Source organism: Myotis myotis, unplaced genomic scaffold, assembly GCF_014108235.1.
Source record: "Myotis myotis isolate mMyoMyo1 unplaced genomic scaffold, mMyoMyo1.p scaffold_m19_p_1, whole genome shotgun sequence".
Classification (NCBI taxonomy): Eukaryota; Metazoa; Chordata; class Mammalia; order Chiroptera; family Vespertilionidae; genus Myotis; species Myotis myotis.
This window is the reverse complement of record NW_023416313.1, coordinates 177560108-177581360: the sequence shown is the minus strand read 5'-3', so window position 1 is coordinate 177581360 and position 21253 is coordinate 177560108. Positions and strand designations below refer to the sequence as shown.

At 33.1% G+C, this 21253-nt stretch overlaps 1 protein-coding gene across 5 annotated transcripts in view; it reads left to right on the top strand.

Annotated features, from left to right (window-relative positions):
- VPS13C (vacuolar protein sorting 13 homolog C) overlaps positions 1 to 21253 on the top strand; it is a 194943-nt gene that overhangs the window by 66391 nt on the left and 107299 nt on the right. For all 5 annotated transcript variants that reach the window (XM_036303625.1, XM_036303615.1, XM_036303605.1 and 2 more), the window contains exons 17-33: positions 491 to 633; positions 1487 to 1679; positions 2714 to 2828; positions 3416 to 3552; positions 4893 to 5016; positions 6592 to 6709; positions 7865 to 7994; positions 8617 to 8695; positions 9337 to 9476; positions 11814 to 11967; positions 13783 to 13862; positions 15173 to 15232; positions 17436 to 17598; positions 18642 to 18758; positions 19865 to 19968; positions 20146 to 20313; positions 20830 to 21134. In XM_036303625.1, the coding sequence (XP_036159518.1) occupies positions 491 to 633; positions 1487 to 1679; positions 2714 to 2828; positions 3416 to 3552; positions 4893 to 5016; positions 6592 to 6709; positions 7865 to 7994; positions 8617 to 8695; positions 9337 to 9476; positions 11814 to 11967; positions 13783 to 13862; positions 15173 to 15232; positions 17436 to 17598; positions 18642 to 18758; positions 19865 to 19968; positions 20146 to 20313; positions 20830 to 21134 (2330 nt within the window). The remainder of the gene's footprint in view (positions 1 to 490; positions 634 to 1486; positions 1680 to 2713; positions 2829 to 3415; positions 3553 to 4892; positions 5017 to 6591; positions 6710 to 7864; positions 7995 to 8616; positions 8696 to 9336; positions 9477 to 11813; positions 11968 to 13782; positions 13863 to 15172; positions 15233 to 17435; positions 17599 to 18641; positions 18759 to 19864; positions 19969 to 20145; positions 20314 to 20829; positions 21135 to 21253) is intronic.

Genomic DNA, 21253 nt, shown 5'->3' with positions numbered 1-21253 from the left:
TCTTTGCTTCCTCTCTTGCTATCATCCTGTGTAGTTTGATGAGAATCATCTGCTTGGTTCTTTGTACTACCTCTAATCCTGACTTATCAATTTTTGGGTCAGGATTTTTTTTTCTCTCAGTGTGTGATTAACTCTCCAAAGGCATCAAACAAATGTTCTTTATGTTTTGTCTAGTTTTTGAGCCCAAGGATTAATCTGAATTAGTTTGCTTTACTGTAAGCTGCTGAATTAAATTCTTATGCCACAAAATGTTTTATCGTTTGTTTTTTATTACCTTTAAGAGACATTAGTTTTGTAAGTGTCCTATTTGAGCAAGCAATTTGTATTGAATTTTCCAATATATATGTATTTTTATAGTGAGTGTATTGATACAGAAACCTACCATAATGTTTTATAGATCACTGTAACTCAACAAATTTAAATGAGTAAATTATTAAGTAAAGTAATAATTATTTAATCTTTAACAATTTTCATTCATTCTTTTGTTTAGTATGTTGCTCATATAATGACACTGAAATTAGTAAGCACGTCTATTATAATAAGAGAAAACAAAAATATTCCAGAAATACTAAAAATTCAGATAATTGGTCTGGGCACCAAAGTATCTCAGCGACCAGGAGCACAAGCACTTAAGTAAGTTTTAAAAAAATTATTTAAATTTTCATTTTATTTTTATTTTGTTTGACTTTAGGCCCCAAAGATGTAGTGTTATTTACCATTAAAAACTGATTAATAGTCATCCTTCTCTAATTTTATTTTGTGGGTGTGTTTGTGTCATGATAGTCATTTTATATTTGAGTTTGTTTTGTTATGGAGTTATATGACAAGCTCATTATTTGCTCCACTCTTTCCTTTATAAATATTTATTGGATACTGTTTATAGATTGATATTATGAAGGCTATAGGAACAATAAGTTTTTATTTTCAAGAACTTTATGCTGTAGTTGATAAGAGAGGATATTCAAAAAGTTCTGTTTAGCATATTAGAGAGCTCATAAGTGAGAAGGTACTGTAAAATTAATACCTTATTGTTAATGCTATACAAGTTCAGTTGTAGAAGAGAAACTTGGCCTAGGAGAACTGGGACTTAAACTAGTTGAATGGAAAGGACTAGAAGCAGGGATGAGGTAGGAGAGTATTCAGGGTGGCATGAAGTAGGGATATGAGTCCCATGAGTATTGAGCATAGCTTGTATTCATGCTGCAATTATGGGAACTTCTGCAGTGTTCTGGAATTGGTTAAAGGTTTTTTTGTTTGTTTGTTTGTTTTTTATGTGGATGACAAGGAAAATAAAGAAAGAAAAAAGCCTACCTTAGGCTGTGAGGGTTATTGAATGCTAGGTTGAGAAGTTTGGATTTCAACTCTGAGTAATGGTTCAGGGTCATGGCTCTCAGTGGAGTTGTTTTAAAGGGAAATTTGTGTTTTAAATAATTATATTACAAATAATTGTGTTTATATCACTTAATTTTTCTTCATTGGATTATAGGGTGGAAGCAAAATTAGAACACTGGTATATAACAGGTCTGAAACAGCAGGATACTGTTCCATCACTTGTGGCTTCAATTGGTGATACTGCATCATCTTTGCTTAAAATTGAATTTGAAACCAATCCAGAGAATAGTACTGCTGACCAGACTCTCGTTCTTCAGTCTCAGCCTGTGGAGGTCATCTATGATGCTGTAAGTACAAAGAGAAAGTGAATGTTCTATCTTACATGTTTAACATATGGTTTTCTTATTTTCTCTCTTTCATATTTAACATTTACTTAGCACTCTTTTCTTATTCTAAAAGCAGTACATGTTTTTCAGTTAATTTTGAATTTTTTTATGTGCTATAGATTTTTTTCTACCGTAAGGTGTATTTATGCTTATATCAATTTAAAAAAAACTAAATCCACTATTTATAAAGGCTGTGTTCATTGCACCAACTACTCCCAGTCGTTACATGCTTACTACTCCAGTTTATCTTTGCTTATTCTTCATTCCCCTCAGTGTTTGGAACCAACTTAAAGAGCTTTAGAAATAATTGAAAGAATTTACTATGTTGTTCACATGGGAAAAAAAAACATTCACATTTAGATACTATCGAAAGTGCTGGATCAAGTTCTGTGTTAATATCGTCATCTTTTATTTAGACTCTCATAACTTATCTCAAGCTAGCCAACGGGATGTGTATGGTTCACTACTCATTGCGTCACTTCAGGTTGGCTCCATCCTGTTGTTTAGATCCCTGACTTATTTTTACTTTATAGTTTAGAAGTAGATTCACATCGTGGGTACATTCACATTGTTGTACATCCAGTCTCCAGAACTCATTCTGTTTTGCAAAATGTCTGATTTTTTACATTCAAGTTTTGGATGTAAGTAAGGGCTCAACAGCTTCCTTATTTCATTTCCTCTTCAAAGTGTAGGTGAATTCATTTTCAATATAAAGAAGTGGAGTTTTACATTCTGGCTAACTGGAGGCTGAAACTAGAGACACTATAAAACATATTTAAGGTTACTTTAATGATATGCACACATTTGTTGCCTCTTCAGTAAGCTTACTTGGGCTATTCCTATTTTTAGGTTCTCTTTCACTCTAGAGGGAAAACTATCTTTGGAGGTACCTCCTCAGTTTAAAGCCCAGTTATTTAGAATTGAAACAAAACTTAAAAATTTATAATGTGGAAAGTATTGTGTGTAATTTCTTTGTATTTTAAATTGTTTTACAGAAAACCATTAATGCAGTGGTTGAATTCTTTCAATCAAATAAGGGATTAGATCTTGAGCAAATAACATCAGCTACATTGATGAAGCTGGAAGAAATTAAAGAGAGAACAGCCACAGGTAAAGAATTTGCCTGTCTGTATAAGCATCAAACATTCAAAGTTTTGTGTATTCTAATGTAAATATTATATTGAAAATAGTATAGGTTGCTTTTTTTCTTTGTCGTAAATTTAGGCTATATTCTGCCGTGGAGTAGCATTGTACCTGGCTTACCCAGAGTCAAATATAACAGCTAAACTAGGTGAGAAAGAGAATAATACGGGGCACAGATTCTGTGTGCCATTACCTTTAAGAACCTGAGCTTGAGCTAGAAGACATCCCTCTGGATCAGTTCTTAAAAACACTGTGATACAGAAGATACATACTTTTGTACAACATTATCTCTGAACTGAAGCTTACTACTTTATCTGCTTACTTAATTAAAGAAATAATGAATTATTCTCTCTCTCAAAAAAGCACTAGCTATGTTGGGTTTACTGTACTGTGCGAAGATATGATTGATTGTTTCCCATTGACCATATACAATTCTACTTTACTTGCCGAATTGAAAATCCTTCATAATACTTTCCAACTGATATTCTTGTTGTTATAATATGATTACACATTTCAACTTGACCCTCTGACCTTTCATTGTTTTCTTTTTTTAGGACTTACACATATTATTGAAACTCGAAAAGTCCTTGATTTAAAGATAAATCTGAAGCCTTCTTATCTCATAGTTCCACACACAGGCTTCTACCACAAAAAGTCAGATCTTCTCATTTTAGATTTTGGTACATTTCAGGTAGGTACATAGTTATTTCTGTCTGCCCATTTTTGCTTAGCTTGGTACCTAGCTATGTGATAGTTTGCTTTCCCCCCACTTAAAATTTACTTAAACCTAGACTTATTTCTTCTTAGTATTTTGTCAAGCCAGCTTAGATTACTATTTTATATATAGTAATGGCTATGTATATATATATATATTTATATATATTTATATATATAAATATAAATATATTTATATATATAAATATTTATATATATTTAAATTTAAATATTTATATAAATATTTATATATTTATATAAATTTATATATATTTATATATATTTATATATTTATATATATATTTATATTTACATATATATATATATATATTTATATATATTTATGGCTATTAAAGAAGCAAAGAAAAACCTAAAAGTGTTTGTAACAGTAGATGATTTGACCTTGAGGACTGGATTACTGTTGTCTTTTTCTACTTGGAGAGAAGCACTAGTAGTTTTCAAGCACTTCTAGATTTCCAGAGTTTAATTTCACAGTTTTGTTAATTTTTTTATTTTGACAATAGGAAACGATACACATATGAATATATGTTTGATAGAGTAAGAGAAATTAAGGTTTTGTTTGGGTATTGAACCTTGTAGAAATCCAAGCCTCTGAGAAAATGTGAAGATTTAAAAATATATAGTCCTGGCCGAAGCCGGTTTGGCTCAGTGGATAGAGCATCGGCCTGCGGACTGAGAGGTCCCAGGTTTGATTCCGGTCAAGGGCATGTACCTGGGTTGCGGGCATATCCCCAGTGGAAGATGTGCAGGAGGTAGCTGATCGATGATTCTCTCTCATCGATGTTTCTAACTCTCTATCTCTCTCCCTTCCTCTCTGTGAAAAATCAATAAAATATATTTAAAAAAATATATATATATAGTCCTGAATTAATGCTTGCTTCTTTAAAAGATGGAAAAGGAAGTAGAGATTGGAGCTGAATTCGAATGGACTAGTTATTCTACATATGTAGTGAGGAGAAGAAGGAATAAAACCTGTTATTTCAATGTGGCAATAACTCCTGAAAGCCAGGAAGAGTTGTATGTGTAGACAGGTTATTTGAGATAGGTAGCTATGCAATTACTTGCTAGTTAGTGCAGATGTGCTGAGTAATGTATTACTCAAACATATTAGAGATATATGCTGAAATATTACAATTCTAATAAAATATTTGCAAATAATTATCAGAAAACTAAGCAAAATGTGAATTTAATAAGGGCAATGTTTTCATTTTAGTTAGTTTTAAGAAAACACAACTGAAGTATATTGATTTATGTACTTTTCTGTTAAAAAATTGAAGTTTTTCCCCTCCATTTTAGCTTAACAGTAAAGATCAAGGTTTGCAGAAGAATGGTAATTCATCTCTGGAGGAAATAATGGATAAGGCATATGACAAGTTTGATGTTGAAATAAAAAGTGTACAACTACTCTTTGCAAGAGCAGGTAATAAGTTGCTCAGTTTTTAGGATCTTGAAATTATGTTGAGTAGCTTTTGTAAATATATGTGTATGTGTGCATGTAAATCAACTCTGGTAACATTTTGAACACATATCCTGTTGGTTTCTTAACAAACCAAACAGAAAGCCATCTCACAGTTACAAATAGAGATGAAAAATTTGGCTGTTCATCTTAGGGTATGGTACTCAGCACCATTTTAATCTATGTATAGTTATTGCCTATTTTTTTTTGTAATATGATTGTGAACCTGCTCAACACACAAAATAAAAGTTGCTATTGGCTCATCCCAGTGTTTTTGGGATGTCTCAATGATATTTTTTCTTGCTGCCTTTATTTTTAAATATTTTACTATATTAGATTAGTTTTTATTTTAGTAGTATTACATATTTTACTTGCGTAGATATCTGAGAAGTATGGATATAGTCTTAAAACCTAAAAGTAATTAATTTATTTTCCAAAAGCTTTTGTATTTTCTACTGCTTAAGTAAAGATTGCTGGTTCTCTATACTTCTTTAGTTTCTAGAAGCAATAGTATTTGCCAAATATTCTAGAGTATATCACATTGTAATAGGTCATTGAAGGAAAAGATAGTTTTTGTATGTAGAATGTATACTTCTAGCGTGAGTAATGAGATTTATTAAAATGTAAATATATAATGCTCTACTTAGTTTTTATATATTAGGATTCTATTAATTCCTTAAAGGGAAGTACCTATACAGACCGTTAATTTGCCTATTTCTGTTGTATGTACTTCATAATGATTGCTTGAATTTTAAGTAGTAAAAGATGTTTAGTCATTGCCATCTGTTAAAATATGTGTAGGATTTTGTTAGTAATTGGAAAGTCTGTTTTGGGACCTTTCTGTTTCAAGAAAAGTAATTATTGTACTTTTTTGTCATGAAAACTCATTTTCACTTTAGAATTGTGTGCTAAACTAGTGTAATAGTACTTAGGAATCACAGAAGCCTCTTTTTTTGTCCTTTATTTTACCATTTTTTTCCTTAACTGCAATAACCCATCTGATCTCTAATTTTGTAATTAAGGCAATACATTTCTGAGCTATTCCTATTGGCTTTAAAATGACAGCTGTTTTTTAAACATTCTCCAAAGAAATATTTTGAATTATTTTTATATCACAGTCTTATCAATCTCTATTTTAAAAAAAATAGGTTATTTAACTTATATTCTAAAAGCAGTAAAAGTTGACATCCATTGAATGTGTTTATTAACTATTTTTAATAAGTTAGATAATTTTCTACAGAATATCTGGTGATCTAAAATATTTAGCCCTGGCCGGTTTGGCTCAGTGTATAGAGCATCGGCCTGTGGACTGAAGGGTCCCAGGTTTGATTCTGGTCAAGGGCACATGCCCGGGTTGTGGGTTCGATCCTCAGTAGGAGGCGTGTAGCAGGCAGCCAATCAATGATTCTCTCTCATCATTAATGTTTCTATCTCTCTCTCCCTCGCCCTTCCTTTCTGAAATCAATTAAAAATATATGTATATATAAGTTTAAAAATATTTAATGAATTTAAAAAGTCATTAATAAAAATTTTTTTAAGAGGAAAACTGGAAAAAGTGTCGATTTCAGCATCCATCAACTATGCATGTTTTGCAACCCATGGATATTCATGTTGAGTTGGCCAAGGCAATGGTGGAAAAAGACATTAGAATGGCCAGGTAATGTATGAGTTTCTTTTATCCTGGAGGCCTGATGCACTAAAATTCATGTAAGAGTAGGCCTTCCTTCCCCGGGCTGCCGGCACCGACTTCCCTCTGGCACCTGGACCCGGGCTTCCCTCCTCTGGCCACCCACAGGCACCCGGGACCCGGGCTGGCTTCCCTCCAGCCCCTGGCTTTGTCAGTAAGGACATCCGGAATGACATCTGGTCTAATTAGTATATTACCCTTTTATGATATAGATTATAAAATCAACAAGATGAAATATATCTATCAGTGTCTGGATTTTTAACTAAGAAAAGCTAGATTTCTGAAGAAGAGAAAAAATGATTATTTTATAGCAGAAATATATTTTTAAGAAAATACTTGTTTGATTTATATGTCACCTCTCTTTACTTTTTATATAAGTTGGTTATCCCTGTATTTGAATGGATCGAATCCAAGGTCCAATATTGATGAAATATAATCTTAAAAAAGTAAAGGTTCTTTTGATTATGAAACTATAAAAAATCTTGAGAAAAATCTAAGGAGATGAAAAATAAGAACTAAATTTAGAATTTAGATAATTATGAAATATATATGCTGTCTTCTTAAAAACAGTATTATTATTGACATTCAGTAAACTGTATCTATTTAAAGTGTACAGTTCAGTATGTTTTGACATGTAAAGCTATGAAACCATCACCACAGTCAAAATAATGAGCACATCCATCATCCCCCGGAGTCCTTGTGCCCCTTTGTATTTCCTCCTTCCTCCTTTTCTAACTTCCCTGGACAACACTGATCTGTTTCCTGACACTATAGATTTGTCAAAGTTGTCTAGGAATTTTGTATAGATAGGGCCATGCAGTTTCAACTTTTTTGCTTGGCTTCTTTCATTTAGCATAATTAATTAGAGATTCATTCATGTTGTGTGTATCAATAGTTCATTATCAGATGGATGTTAAACCAGCCTTGCATTATTGGATAAACCTCATTTGGTTATGATTATTCCTTTAAAATATTGTTAAATTTGGTTTGCTAAAATTTTGTTATGACATTTTATGTCTTATTTGTAACTTTGACCCTACAGTGTAGTTTCTTCTCCAATCCTTTCCCCCTCCCTATTATAGAGAAACTGGACTTTAAAACCGTGTTGTTGACTTGCATTTTTAGATTTAAAGTATCAGGAGGGCTTCCTTTGATGCATGTGAGAATTTCTGACCAGAAGATGAAAAATGTGCTATGTTTGATTAACAGTATACCCTTGCCACAGAAATCATCTGTACAGTCTCCTGAGAGACAGGTAAATGGATATAATAAAATGCTAGATCTCTTTACATTTGTATTTATGATGAGTTCTTTTTTAGCATTCTGTGAGCAGTTTTATTTTCAAATATTTTTTAGGGTCAGTTTCATTTATTTGGTGCAGTTGAGGTTTAATATTGTTGAATCTATACCGAACTGCATATGACATTGAATAAATAACAATTGTAGCCTAGTTTCACTACTGTTTTAGAGTGGTGGTAGAAAATCAGTTTTAGAGAATGAAGGGAGCAAAAATACATAAGTAGAAGAAAAAACATCTTTCAAATTTATGAAATATCTATAATAGTAAAAGCATAATATGCTAATTAGACTGGACAGCCAAATGACCTTTTGGACGACCTTCCAGATGAAGCCGGCGCTGTGAGGGCCAAGCCCCTTGCACAAATTTTGTGTATCAGGCCTCTAGTATTGTGATATATAGCAACTAATGACACATAATGATAAATAGACTCATCTACTAGAGTTGTACATTGTTCTGCCCTTATAATTGCAGGTAGTAGTCTTAATAATTGGTACTATTACTTTTTCAGTATTTCATTTTTGTATATTTAATCCTGCTAGATTAGTATATTAAGAAAACTTTTTATATTATTTGCTAGGTATCCTCAATTCCTGTTATTTCAGATAGGACAAAAGACCTACTTGGTACATCACTGTTGCTAGATGGAGTGGAATCAGGTAAGGAAAGTAATATGTTCTTTAGTAAACCAAGTATATAGAGAGAACATTTTCAGGAAATAAAGAATTTTGAAAGTATTATAGTAATTTGCTGGTTTTAGTTCTAGTTGTGTTACTAACCAACAGTGTGTTTTGAGTCCCTTTTTTAAAGCCCAAGTTTCTTCATTTGATTGAAAGGATTTTTGTGAATGAAAATGCTTAAGATTTTAAATAAGCTCCTTTCCCCCCCCCACAATCACTACTCGATTCTTTTGTTTAGCTCTAGCCTAATTTATCTCTTTTAATTTTGAACTAAAATATAAGCTTCAAGAGGACAAGGATCATGCCTGTCCTTGTCACTCTGGTGTCCTTAGTGACTGGTACAGACTGATGATGCATGATAGATGATACCCAGTACATATTTTATTGAATGTTGAATGAGTAGACCAAAGTGAAAAACATAGGCAGTTTGATTTTGTTTATACTTATTACTTGCTAGGTTGAGTCACTTTGTGAGATCTAGAAAAACATTGACACTGTATTCTTACTCTGAATATGAAGAATATATCTAATAAATGAATTTTTGAGAGATTTAAATTTGAGTGTTTTATGCAGCCCTCATTGGACATTCTCTTAAGTCAAATGAATGTCTTCTTCCTTAGAGTCCGATGATGAGTATTTTGATGCTGAAGATGGAGACATACAGACTGGTAAAAGTATGAAAGGATCAGAACGAAAAAAAGTTGCAGAGGCTCCAAATGAGGAGCTCATTAATCTTCTACTAAAGTTTGAAATTAAAGAGGTATGCATATTTATTTTGTCTATAAACAAATACATTCTTATTATCACTATTCTTGTAAACTGTCCAATACTAGACCCAAACATTAAGTATATATAAAATGGGGTACTCTATTTTTCCCAGTGGCCCCCCCACACACATACAGTTCCAAAAAAATGAATTTTTGTTGTAAAATCTGATATAAGAGTATATCTGATGTATTCTGAAAAAGCTCAATACTCTTAATTAGGATTTCTTTTCTTTAGAAAATTTCTGTGACGTTTATTTAAATTTTTTCCCCTTTAATTCTCACCTGAGGATATGTTTTTTATTGATTTGAGAGGGAGGAAACGGCGAGGGTTGGGGGAGGAGAGAGAGAGAGAAACATTGATGTCCGAGAGAAACATGGATCGGTTGCCTTCTCTGCTCGCCCCAGCTGAACCAGGGCCAGAGTAATCCTTTTAAACTGGAAGTCAGATTATGTCACTGCTCACCTACTGGCTTCCCATGTCACTCAGAGCAAAGGGCTTAGTCCTTCCTACGACCTACAAGGGCTTTCATGGAATTCTTTTCACTCTACTCCAGCTATATTTCATTCATTCCTGCAGTAAGTATTTATCCAGTGCCATCATGTACCAGGCATTGTTTTAGGTACTGGAGCTAAAGTAGTGAGCAAGGTTCTTGTCTCAGATTGCTTACACTTGTCTTTTAGTCTCCCTTACTTACACCAAAACACATTCTTTGTGCTTACTGTTTCCTTTGCCTGGAATACTCTTCCTGCATAACATATTTACTCAAATGCCATCATATTGGAAAGGTCTGACCCCCCCAATACAAGATAGCAAGCTTCATTTTCCTCCACTCTCCCTAGAATGTAAGCTTCATGAAGACAAGAACCTTGTCTGTCCAGGTCACTTCAATGTTTTTAGTGGCTGGCACAACTTCATACATGGTAGATGATGGCCAATAAATATTTTATTAACTATTGAATGAATGAACTAAAGTGATAAATAATCAGAATCCTTTAAGGAAAAAATAGTAGTACTGTTTGAAATATTTTTCCCAATTTGACTTTTTTGTGTGCCATTTTGAAGTTTTAAATGTTTCTGTAGTGCAATTTATTGAATTTTGTGTTTATATCCTAGTTATAGTGTATGTATAGAAAATTATTCTCCATTGCAAAAAATACCCATGATTTTATATTTTATGACATCAATGCTGTCATTTAAATCATCGATACATCTCAAATTTATTTTTGTATGTCAGTTCTGTATTGAATATTTTTACTATAGATTCTGTTTTTCAGGTGACATTCTTCCTGGTTTTTCTTATGTTTAACACTGCTAATAATATTGATTTTTGCTTTCTTTCAGCATTTATAGTGTTTCAGTTATTATTGCTGCCTCATAGGTTATCCCAAAATGTAGTAGCTCAAAACAGCTATTTTATTTTGCTTATAGTTTTGTGGTTTAGGAATTCTGGAAGGGTACAGCTTAGTAATTTTTGTGTATAGTCTTTCACACGCTTATAGTAAGATTTGACTGATGTTATAGTGACCTGACGTGTCAGAGGGGCTCAGAGGTGGCTCACTGATAGGCTGGCCATTGATACTGGCTGCTGGCTAGGAGCTCACCTAGGTCTGCTGACTGAAATACCTACCTACTCATTGACTCCTGCACATGGCAAGAGTAGTTGAACTTATTGCATGGCAACTAGCTTCCCTCAGGATGAACATTCACAGAGGAAGTTTTATAGCCTTTTTTGACATTGGAAGTCATTATAGTATTACTTCCTCTGTACTCTATGATGAAGGCAAATAACAAGCCTGCCCAAATGTAAAGGGACAAAGACTCTCCATCTCTTGTGGAGTGTCAAAGAACTTGAATGTTTTAAAAATTGCCACATATATATTTTATTTTTCATCTGGTAAATAACTTGAATAATAGTATAACAGTGAATTTCCAGAATAAATTTGAATAGTAGTATAATAGTGAACATCCTTTTGCTCCTTTTTATATTAGTGAGAATGTTTCTTATATCACTAAACATGATTTCTTTTTTGAGATACAGGTTTAAGAAAATCATATTACGGAAGAATCCATACATTCCATTTTTACTAAATTTAAAAATATAAATCAATAATGTATATAAAATTTCATCATAATTTCATATAGATATAGTTATAATTCTCAATACAATTTAGATGATAATTTCCAATCATAGTAAATAAGTAATGGTAGTAGACAAGTGTGAGCAAAATTTTTATGCTTCTCATGATGATATGTGCAAAGAAGGCTTTTGTTTTTTTAATTTTTTTTTTAGTATGATTCAGACTACTTAACCTTTCATTGATTCTTTTAGGTGATTTTGGAATTTACCAAACAACAGAAAGAAGAAGATACAATTCTAGTATTTAATGTTACTCAGTTAGGAACAGAGGCTACAGTGAGAACATTTGATTTAACTGCAGTATCTTACCTAAAGAAAATCAGCTTGGATTACCATGAAATTCAAGGTAATAGACATAAAAATGGAAACAATAGCTAATAATAAATATAAAACCACTTTTCTGTGTCTGAAATACTTTCATTTATATAACAATGTTTATAATAAAAAATAGCACTGTTCTAAACATTTTTCAAATAATAACCCTTTTAATTCTTACAAGAATGCTATGAGAAAGGCAGTGTTACAGTCTCCAGGTTGCATATGAGGAAACTAAAGCAAATGTTGTTTATGTAATTCATCCAAGGTCATTCATCCTAGTTATTGGCTGAACCCTTGAAATCTTGCCATTGGGTCTGGATTCTTAACTACTATGATCTACTACCTCGTAGAGTTCATATAAATCTCCTGTATATGGGAGTATTATTTCCATTTTACAAACAAAGAAAGGTTAAATAGTTGACTTACTCAAGTTCATGTATGTTTTGAATGGCCAAACCTAAAATATATTTCTGGGTTTATAATATTGAAGTCCTTGTTCTTTCTATTGAATTAGGGAAGCAGCATCACATTATAAAAATAAAAATGGTGGAATATAAAATTCTTTCAGAAGTGCTTATAGTTTATTTAAGTGTACATCTTGTGTGCTCATGAGATATATAAGGAATGAAAGAATGGGTGAATCCACTTTAATTAAAATTACCTAATATTTTAGTCAAATAAAATACCTACTTTTTATTTTTTTTTCAAAAATGGTTGAAACTAAAATCTCAATTTACGGGAAAAAGGGTTATATATTAGTAAGTTTCTGTAAGCACTGTTAAGATGGAATTTATATTACTATTTTAAGGGAAACAAATACAAATAATAAATTTGCTAGGCTATTTTTTCCTTTAAGGAAAGTTATTTCAAGGGAAAATTCTGAAATGTCTCAGAAACAGGAGTTATAGAACTATAAATAATAAAAAAAAGATGGATTCAGTAATGGATAAATGACTTCTCCCTCCACAGCTTCTTGAGGCAGTTCTTTGGTACATCTACTTAAGGATATAGAAGACATCTGGTAGTACCTGTTGTTTTAAAATTCCAAGAAATTTAACATTTCCATTCCAATAAAAGAAATATTTTTCTATGTAAGCCTTCTCTTGGTCTAAACAAAGAAAAACTATTTACATCATTTAATAAGAATGAAATATTTGTTCAAAGAATTTTAGAGTTCAACAGCATATTACATATATTTCTAGTGCAACCTCCTTGTTATATAGTTGAGAAAACTGAAGTTAAATAGCTTTTGATAAAGGAGATGAACTAGAATTCACATTTTCTGATTCTTACAACTATAGTGTTTCTACTGCCTTACAAATGCATATATGGCCTCAAAATATCGAGAGAAATTTTTTTTTAACACAGGTATAAAATCAAAGAAAATAAATATGCATGTTTTTTTTATCTTAGTTGGATGAGAAAGGTAGGGTAAGGATTTGGATTAATTTATTTCTTCACCATTGATAACTTTAGCATTTAGTAACCATGTAAATATGGGCAGATAGTCTTTTAAAACTGAATTTTTAAAAATATATTTCTTTATTGATTTCAGAGAGGAAGAGTGAAGGAGAGAGAGATAGAAACATTAATGATGAGAGAGAATCATTGATTGGCTGCCTCCTGCACACCCCCCACTGGGGATTGAGCCGCAACCCAGGCATGTGCCCTTGGCCGGAATCGAACCTGGGACCCTTCAATCCGCAGGCTGACGCTCTGTCCACTGAGCCAAGCCGACTAGGGCAAGACTTAATTTTTTTTAAAAAAAGAATAAGACATCTAGAAAATTCTAAACTTAAAAGAGCAATTTATTTGAAACACTTTTTCTTTTTCTTTAATCTAGGATCCAAAAAAAAGCCACTTCACTTGATTAGCTCTTCTGACAAACCTGGATTAGATCTTTTAAAAGTGGAGTATATTAAGGTACGGGCCATATCATGTTTATATATTTATTGTATACTTCAAACTATCCCTGAAAGGAAAAATATGACAATAGGTTAATACAGGCTCTGCATGTGTATCATAGGTTTTAATCATAAGGATATCTACTGTTTCTCTTTTCATTCCTACACCTTCATTCTTTTTCACTTAAGTACAGGACTAGACTAGGATTTTTACAAAGCCATCAAACATCTTGTCCCCAAAGATGGAAACCTGGGTTGAAGTAGGTCCTACTCCTAATTTCTAGGGTATGTTCACCTACCTATATTCATTGCATATATAGGTTACATTTGTCTGAATATTCTACATCAAGAGGTATAAAGTCAAATTGAATTGGGTTCAGTAGAGAACTGCCAGAATTAAGGACTCAAAAATTTACTATATGAGGAATGCTGAAGGAACTAATGGTATTTAGCTTTACTTAAGACTAAAGGCTCGATGCACGAAATTCGTGCAAGAGTAGGCCTTCCTTCCCCTGGCTGCTGGCACCAGCTTCCCTCTGGCACCCAGGACCCAGGTTCCCTCCCAGCCCCGGCTTCATCTGAAGGTTGTCCAGAAGGACATCTGGTCTAATAAGCATACTATGCTTTTATTATTATAGATTAGTTGATTTGTTTAATCATTCAACACTATTGAATGTCTTTATGTGTTAGGTCCTGTTAGGTACTTGGGTTACAGAGATGAAGACTATTAGGGAGATAGATAAAAAACAATGAAAACATAATGTGGTGATTCTCTAATAAAGAAGAGCACAAAGCATTATGGGAACAGGCAGGCAGGGAAACTGCCTCACATAAGGTAAACCTTCTCACATAAGGTAAAACTTTGAATTTACTATGTATATTTCCAAGGAGTAGAGGTTGAACCAATGAGATATATTTCTATTCAGTGTAAAGACCTCACGAAATCAAAGTTTTCTAAAGATTGAATTTGTAAGAAAATGAGGTTTTCTCACTGGAGGTATCATAAAATAGACTTGGCAAAGACTTTATACAGGAATTCAAGCATTAGGTGATAGATGGGCTAGATGACCTTTAAACCTTCCAACGTCCAGAGTTTATAATTCTGATTCCTAGCTGCATTTTCCACAAGTGAATGTTGTATGTTTGAAGAGGACAAATTTGCATGATTATAATAAATTATTTTGATGTAACTTTAAAATGACAAGAATATTAAATATATAGTGTAATAAAATACAATTGTAACTATAAATAAACTAGAGCTCATAAATAAGTGATTTACTTACTTTGGTCTTAATTTCTTTAGAACTCTTGTTTGTTTGTTTTTTTTAGGCTGATAAGAATGGACCTAGTTTTCAAACTACTTTTGAAAAAACTGAACAAACAGTTAAGGTAAGAAATTCTATTAAAAGAATATAGCCTATCTGAAAATAATCTACTCTGGAAGTCTCCTGGTATCCTTGAAGGAATATTGACTGGGTAATTTGATGAAATAATCAAGAGCCAATAAAAATTATAAACCAAACTCATAGATACCATGCTCTGTGTTCATGAGCAATAAAGCTATTGTTTGGACTTATTATATCACATCCTAATCTATATATATAAAAGCCTAATATACAAATTGTCCCCTTGGGAGTTCGACCTGGAGACTGGGAGTTTGATTGCTTGCTATCATGTGTGCTGACCACCACAGAATGAAGGAAGGTCCCGGCCAGCAGCCGGTAGCCAGGGAAGGAAGGATCCAGCCAGCCAGCTGGAAGGCTCCGATTGGCCCTGATCGCCGGCCAGGCCTAAGGACCCTACCCGTGCACTAATTTCGTGCACCAGGCTTCTAGTTATTTATAAAGAAGGGAGAGCTATAGATGGGAAACTTTGATTTATAAAGAACAGTTTTAAATATATCAAATAACTGTTGTTTAATACAGGGTTGAGAAAGTTATGTGAATTACAAGGAGAGATGCTGAGTACTTCTTGGAGCCATACTAAGATAGTTGTATAAATAGAGATTTATACAACTTACCTGTTTATATAATAAATAGTATTTTGGTATTTTGCACCTTTCTGAGAGTTGTCTTGGAGGTGCGGATTACTAATGTAATTAAGAACAGGCAAAATGTAGTTGTGGGTTACATTATAAAGAAAATGAAAGAAATGTGTTTTAGATTACACTTTTGAGAGATATGATATCTGTTGATTATTGTTAAACTTTATTATTTTTAAAAAAATATATTTTATTGATTTTTTACAGAGAGGAAAGGAGAGGGATAGAGAGTAAGAAACATTGATGAGAGAGAAATACCGATCAGCTGCCTCCTGCACACCCCCTACTGGGGATGTTCCCGAAACCAAGGTATATGTCCTTGACTGGAATCGAACCTGGGACCTTTCAGTCCACAGGCCGACGCTCTATCCACTGAGACAAACCGGTTACAGCTAAACTTTATTTTTATACGCATTTTTTTTGAAGCAGTGCAAAGAAATTCTTTATATAAATAAAAATTTAAAAAAGTTTTTAAAATTTCTATTAGAAAACCACATATTCTTGAAAGCAATTTGCATTGCCCTCTTAGCTTTCTGGGGTCATTGTTTCAAAAAAATCTAATATTTTTCTTCTTGAGAGCTTGTTTGGAGGTTCTAGCAGGGGAGCGCAGCTACTTGTATACCCTTGACGGAAGACCGGTCCTCTCCTCGGGGGGAAGGCGCTCTCTTCCACCAAGCTTGCAGCTTCGGGAGGGAGGCACATGGATCTGTGAGGGAGGAGGGGGACACCCGCCTAGCCAGCCAGATCAGCCGAATCAACCCTGGCGATCAATGGGGTGACAGATGTCGCAGCCCGATCGCCCTCACATCCATTTTTCTTCTTTATGTTATATATTCTTTGTTTCGTTTTAAACGATAGGACCATCATTTTGGTTTCAGAAGATCATTTAGTGACCGAGAGCTCAGTTAAAATTTTACTTTTAAAAAACATTTTTTAAAAATTGATTTCAGAGAGGATGGGAGAAGCGGAGAGAGATTGAAACATCAATGATGAGAGAGAATCATTGATCGGCTACCTCCTGCATGCCATCCCTGCTAGAGATCTAGCCCACAACCAGTCATGTGCCCTGACTGGGAATCTACCCATGACCTCCTGCTTTATAGGTCGGCACTCAACCACTGAACCATGTAGGCCAGGCTGTAATTGTACTTTTTACATTTAAATCTCATGAATGTCACATTTGAAGTAATTTCTTGACTTTTAGAGTTTCATATTCTAACTTACCTGTTTATATAATAAATAGTCAATTGCAGATCCCAGAACCCATATATATGTTGAATATTGGGATGGCCATGACAAGCAGATTATATACTCTGTGATAATTATGCTACTAAAGTAGATTAGGTTACTTTGATACTCAAATGAACCACCGAGGTAAGTTAAGTGTAATTTACTCTCATTATATTCCTATTTCAGGAGTGTGTTATGAATCTTCCTTCCAAGTTGTGAAAGGCACAATGCAAGCCCAGCTAGGAGCCTTTTGGTTTCATCTTGGAGACCACTGGTATAATTGGCCTGGGAAACTAATTTTCCTCTTTTAAACATCTCTAGGTGGCTTTTTCATCTTTAAACCTGTTGCTGCAAACACAAGCTCTTCTCTCTTCTATTAATTACCTGACGACCGTTATTCCATCAGATGGCCAAAAGATGGGAGATGCCAAGGAAGTACAAATTTCAACTGAAAAGCAACAAAAAAATTCATCTCTGCAGAAAGGTATGAAAACAGCTTGTTTGTTTTTTGTCAGTAAGGGTTTTAGAATTCTAGAGCTAAATGGGGAATTTTAAGGGACCTTCTAGTGCAGTCATTTACAGGCCATTTTCTTCATTTTTGTTCTTTTCTTCAAACTAAATCTTTCTTGGGTACCTTATATGTAAACCAAATATAATTAATATTTTTGTTTTTAAAAAATGTCTGTTTTTGTTCTTATTTTGGTGGTGGTGGTGGATGATTTTTGGTGGGTTATAAAGGAAAACGACATATTTACACTGAGCTTTTCATACCCTGTTAGTGGCTCCTGAAGGGGCTCCATAGAGGGTTAGCTTTCCCTTCCATTTTACAAATAAGGAAATTAAGATCCAGAGACATGAGGTCAGGGATATAGGGGTAGCAGGTAATTAGTTAGGAGCCTAAATTTTGGATCAGAGAGAATTCAGTTCAGATCCTGACTGCTACTTAAACTTTTACTGAACTTCTCTGAGTTTCAATGTCCTTATCTTATTTAAATTTTTTCCTTGCTTTTAAATGATAAAAGTAGCACATCGCATTATTAGAAATGAAAATTCTACAGAATATATAAAGCAAAAGAAGTATTTTAAATTTTTAAGAATTTTCTAATTTTTTTTTTTGCTAAATTTTTTTGGGTGACATAGGTTAATAAGAGTATATAGGTTTCAAGTGTACAGTTCTATGCTACCTCATCTGTATATTGCATTTTGTCTACCATCCAAAGTCAGATCTTTTTCTGTCACTATATATTTGACCTTCTTTACCCTTTCTTATCCCTCCTCACCTTCCCTCTGGTAACCACAGTACTGTTGTCTGTGTCTATGAGTTTTTGTTTTTCTTGTTTGTTCATTTGTTGTTTTCAGTTTTATATACCACATATGAGTGAAATCATATAGTTCTTAACTTTTTCTGTCTGACTTATTTCGCTTTTTAAAAACAGAATTGTGATTCACTTAATATAGGGAAGAAACCTTAATAGAGTTTAGTTTACTAGGATTTCACTGTGACAGAATGCTTTGTTTCCTTTGTAGTGATTGTATCCTCTAAGGATAGTGACATTATTGACTTCAGGCTGTTTGCCAAGTTGAATGCTTTCTGTATCAATGTTTGTGAAGAGAAGAACAATATTGCTGAAATCAAGATTCAAGGTAAAGTTCTCATAGTATTACAATTTGTTCAAAAGATAAGGTGTTTTTTTTTTTTAATCCTAACATACAAATGGAGGGCTCTGAGCTGTGAAAACTGGGTACTTTTATTAAGAACATAATTGGACAGCATGCTACCTACTCTTTAGGATATAGATGTTGATCAGACTCTGACCATTAAATTGAACCACACTTTTTGGTATTTTGCACCTTTCTGAGAGTTGTCTGGGAGGTGAGGATTACTAATGTCAATGTAGAGATGCTACTAATGATCTGAGATAAGTGTTGATCCAGAATTCAGGTAAAGGTCTGTGAAAATGCTTTATCTTGGTACAAAATGCAGAGCAGCCTTATCATGAAAAATAAAACCTGCATATTTTATTCTTTTAGGCAAAAGCTGCTAAGAATAATTTAGCTTCTTTCTATGACTCTATCTATATTAGCTCAGTGTGGTCTGCTAAAGGTCAAGAATATGTTTAATGAAATTCTTGAAGAATTTAAAAACTAGAAAACTAGAGTTGTTGTCTTTGTTCTTTCTGAACTGGAAGTGCATCTACTAGTCTGAATTTAATTCATGAAACTTTTATAGTGTCCATGTAAATGACTGGATATAAGGTGTTAAGGATTAACTAAAATCCCAAGATAATCTATTTGTACTAGATTTTTTTTAGAAGGTTGAAAATTCAGTAATTATTTTATGATGAGTTAACAGGTTCCGTTGTTAATAAAATTAAAAAGATCTAATATCTCAACTTGTTTATCAATTGGGAGTTCAAACCATGCTAAATTTTTAAAAAAATATATTTTATTGATTTTTTTACAGAGAAGAAGGGAGAGAGAGAGTTAGAAACATCGATCAGCTGCCTCCTGCACACCCCCTACTGGGGATGTGCCCACAACCAAGGTACATGCCCTTGACCGGAATTGAACCTGGGACCCTTCAGTCCTCAGGCCGACGCTCTATCTGCTGAGCCAAACTGGTTAGGGCAAACCATGCTAAATTTATAAATATATAACACCCAAAATAAAATTATGCAATGGTAAGAAACATCTTAAGATCTTACTTTATTAGATCTACAGAAATTATAATAATAAAATTTTTTTTTCAGGACTCGATTCCTCTCTTCTTCTTCAGTCAAGAAAACAGTCTCTATTTGCAAGACTGGAAAATATTATTGTCACAGATGTTGAACCCAAGACAGTTCATAAAAAAGTAGGTGATAGTAATAGTTAATATTTTTTGATGACTGAAAATGAGATGTTATTTTTAAGTATATTTTATTTTTTAAAATTTTAATGAAATATAATTTAGTAGAAAATTGTTTCTATAATGGGCTTTTATTTTGTTGTTATCCTCTTGGATGAGTACATTCAAATCTCTGCTTTCCAGGTGGTGTCAATAATGGGAAATGAAGTTTTTCGTTTTAATTTGGATTTGTATCCAGATGCTACTGAGGGAGATTTCTATACTGACATGTCCAAAGTGGATGGTGTGGTATCACTGAATGTTGGCTGCATTCAGATTGTCTATCTTCATAAATTCCTCATGTCATTCCTGGTAAAATCATTATTTATAGATTGACTATTCAACTTAGAAATAATTAAGTCTGATAATAATTATTGCAAATATTTCAAACTCCGGATTATAGGGAATGCATTGTTTTGATTTTAGATGTTCCTTATGTATTAATGTTGAGGTCAGACTCTCTCTTTAACAGGTGATATATGAATCATTTAATGATTTTCATCTCAAAGTGGAATTATTTTGGCTAGAACATAATGAAACCAAATTCTTAAGTATAAAGACTATTGAAAATATTTTTGTCAAAAGGAAAAAGAAAATAGTTTTTTCTCTGTTCCTCAGCCATATAATTATAGTTACAATTAGCCCTTCTCAGGTAACTAATAAATATGGGTGGATAATCAATTATTCCTTTCTAAATCTTGAAAAATAGCCCTCAACTAAAAGTTATCTATTGTAAAAATATTAGCTCATAAATAAAATGAAGGTGGTATTATTAATGATGTGCATGTCTTCTGTTTGAATTTATCCTTTTATATTTTGTGTCAACAGAACTTCCTGAACAATTTCCAGACAGCCAAAGAGGCTCTGAGTGCTGCCACTGCCCAGGCTGCAGAAAAGGCTGCCACAAGTGTGAAAGATCTTGCCCAGAGGAGTTTTCGTGTTTCTATCAATATTGATTTGAAAGCACCAGTTATTGTCATCCCACAATCTTCCATTTCCACCAATGCAGTAGTGGTAGATCTTGGGTTAATGAGAGTTCAAAATCAGTTTAGTCTGGTGTCTGGTGAAGACTTCTTAAACCCTCCAGTAATTGATAGAATGGATGTACAGCTAACAAAGCTTAAGCTTTCTAGGTATACTCTTTCAGTATTATTTAATATTTTCCATGAAATTTTATGATCATTGAAATCCATACCCAACATAGTCCTATGGCACAGAACAGTTTTTTAAAAAAATGTTTTTATTGATTTTA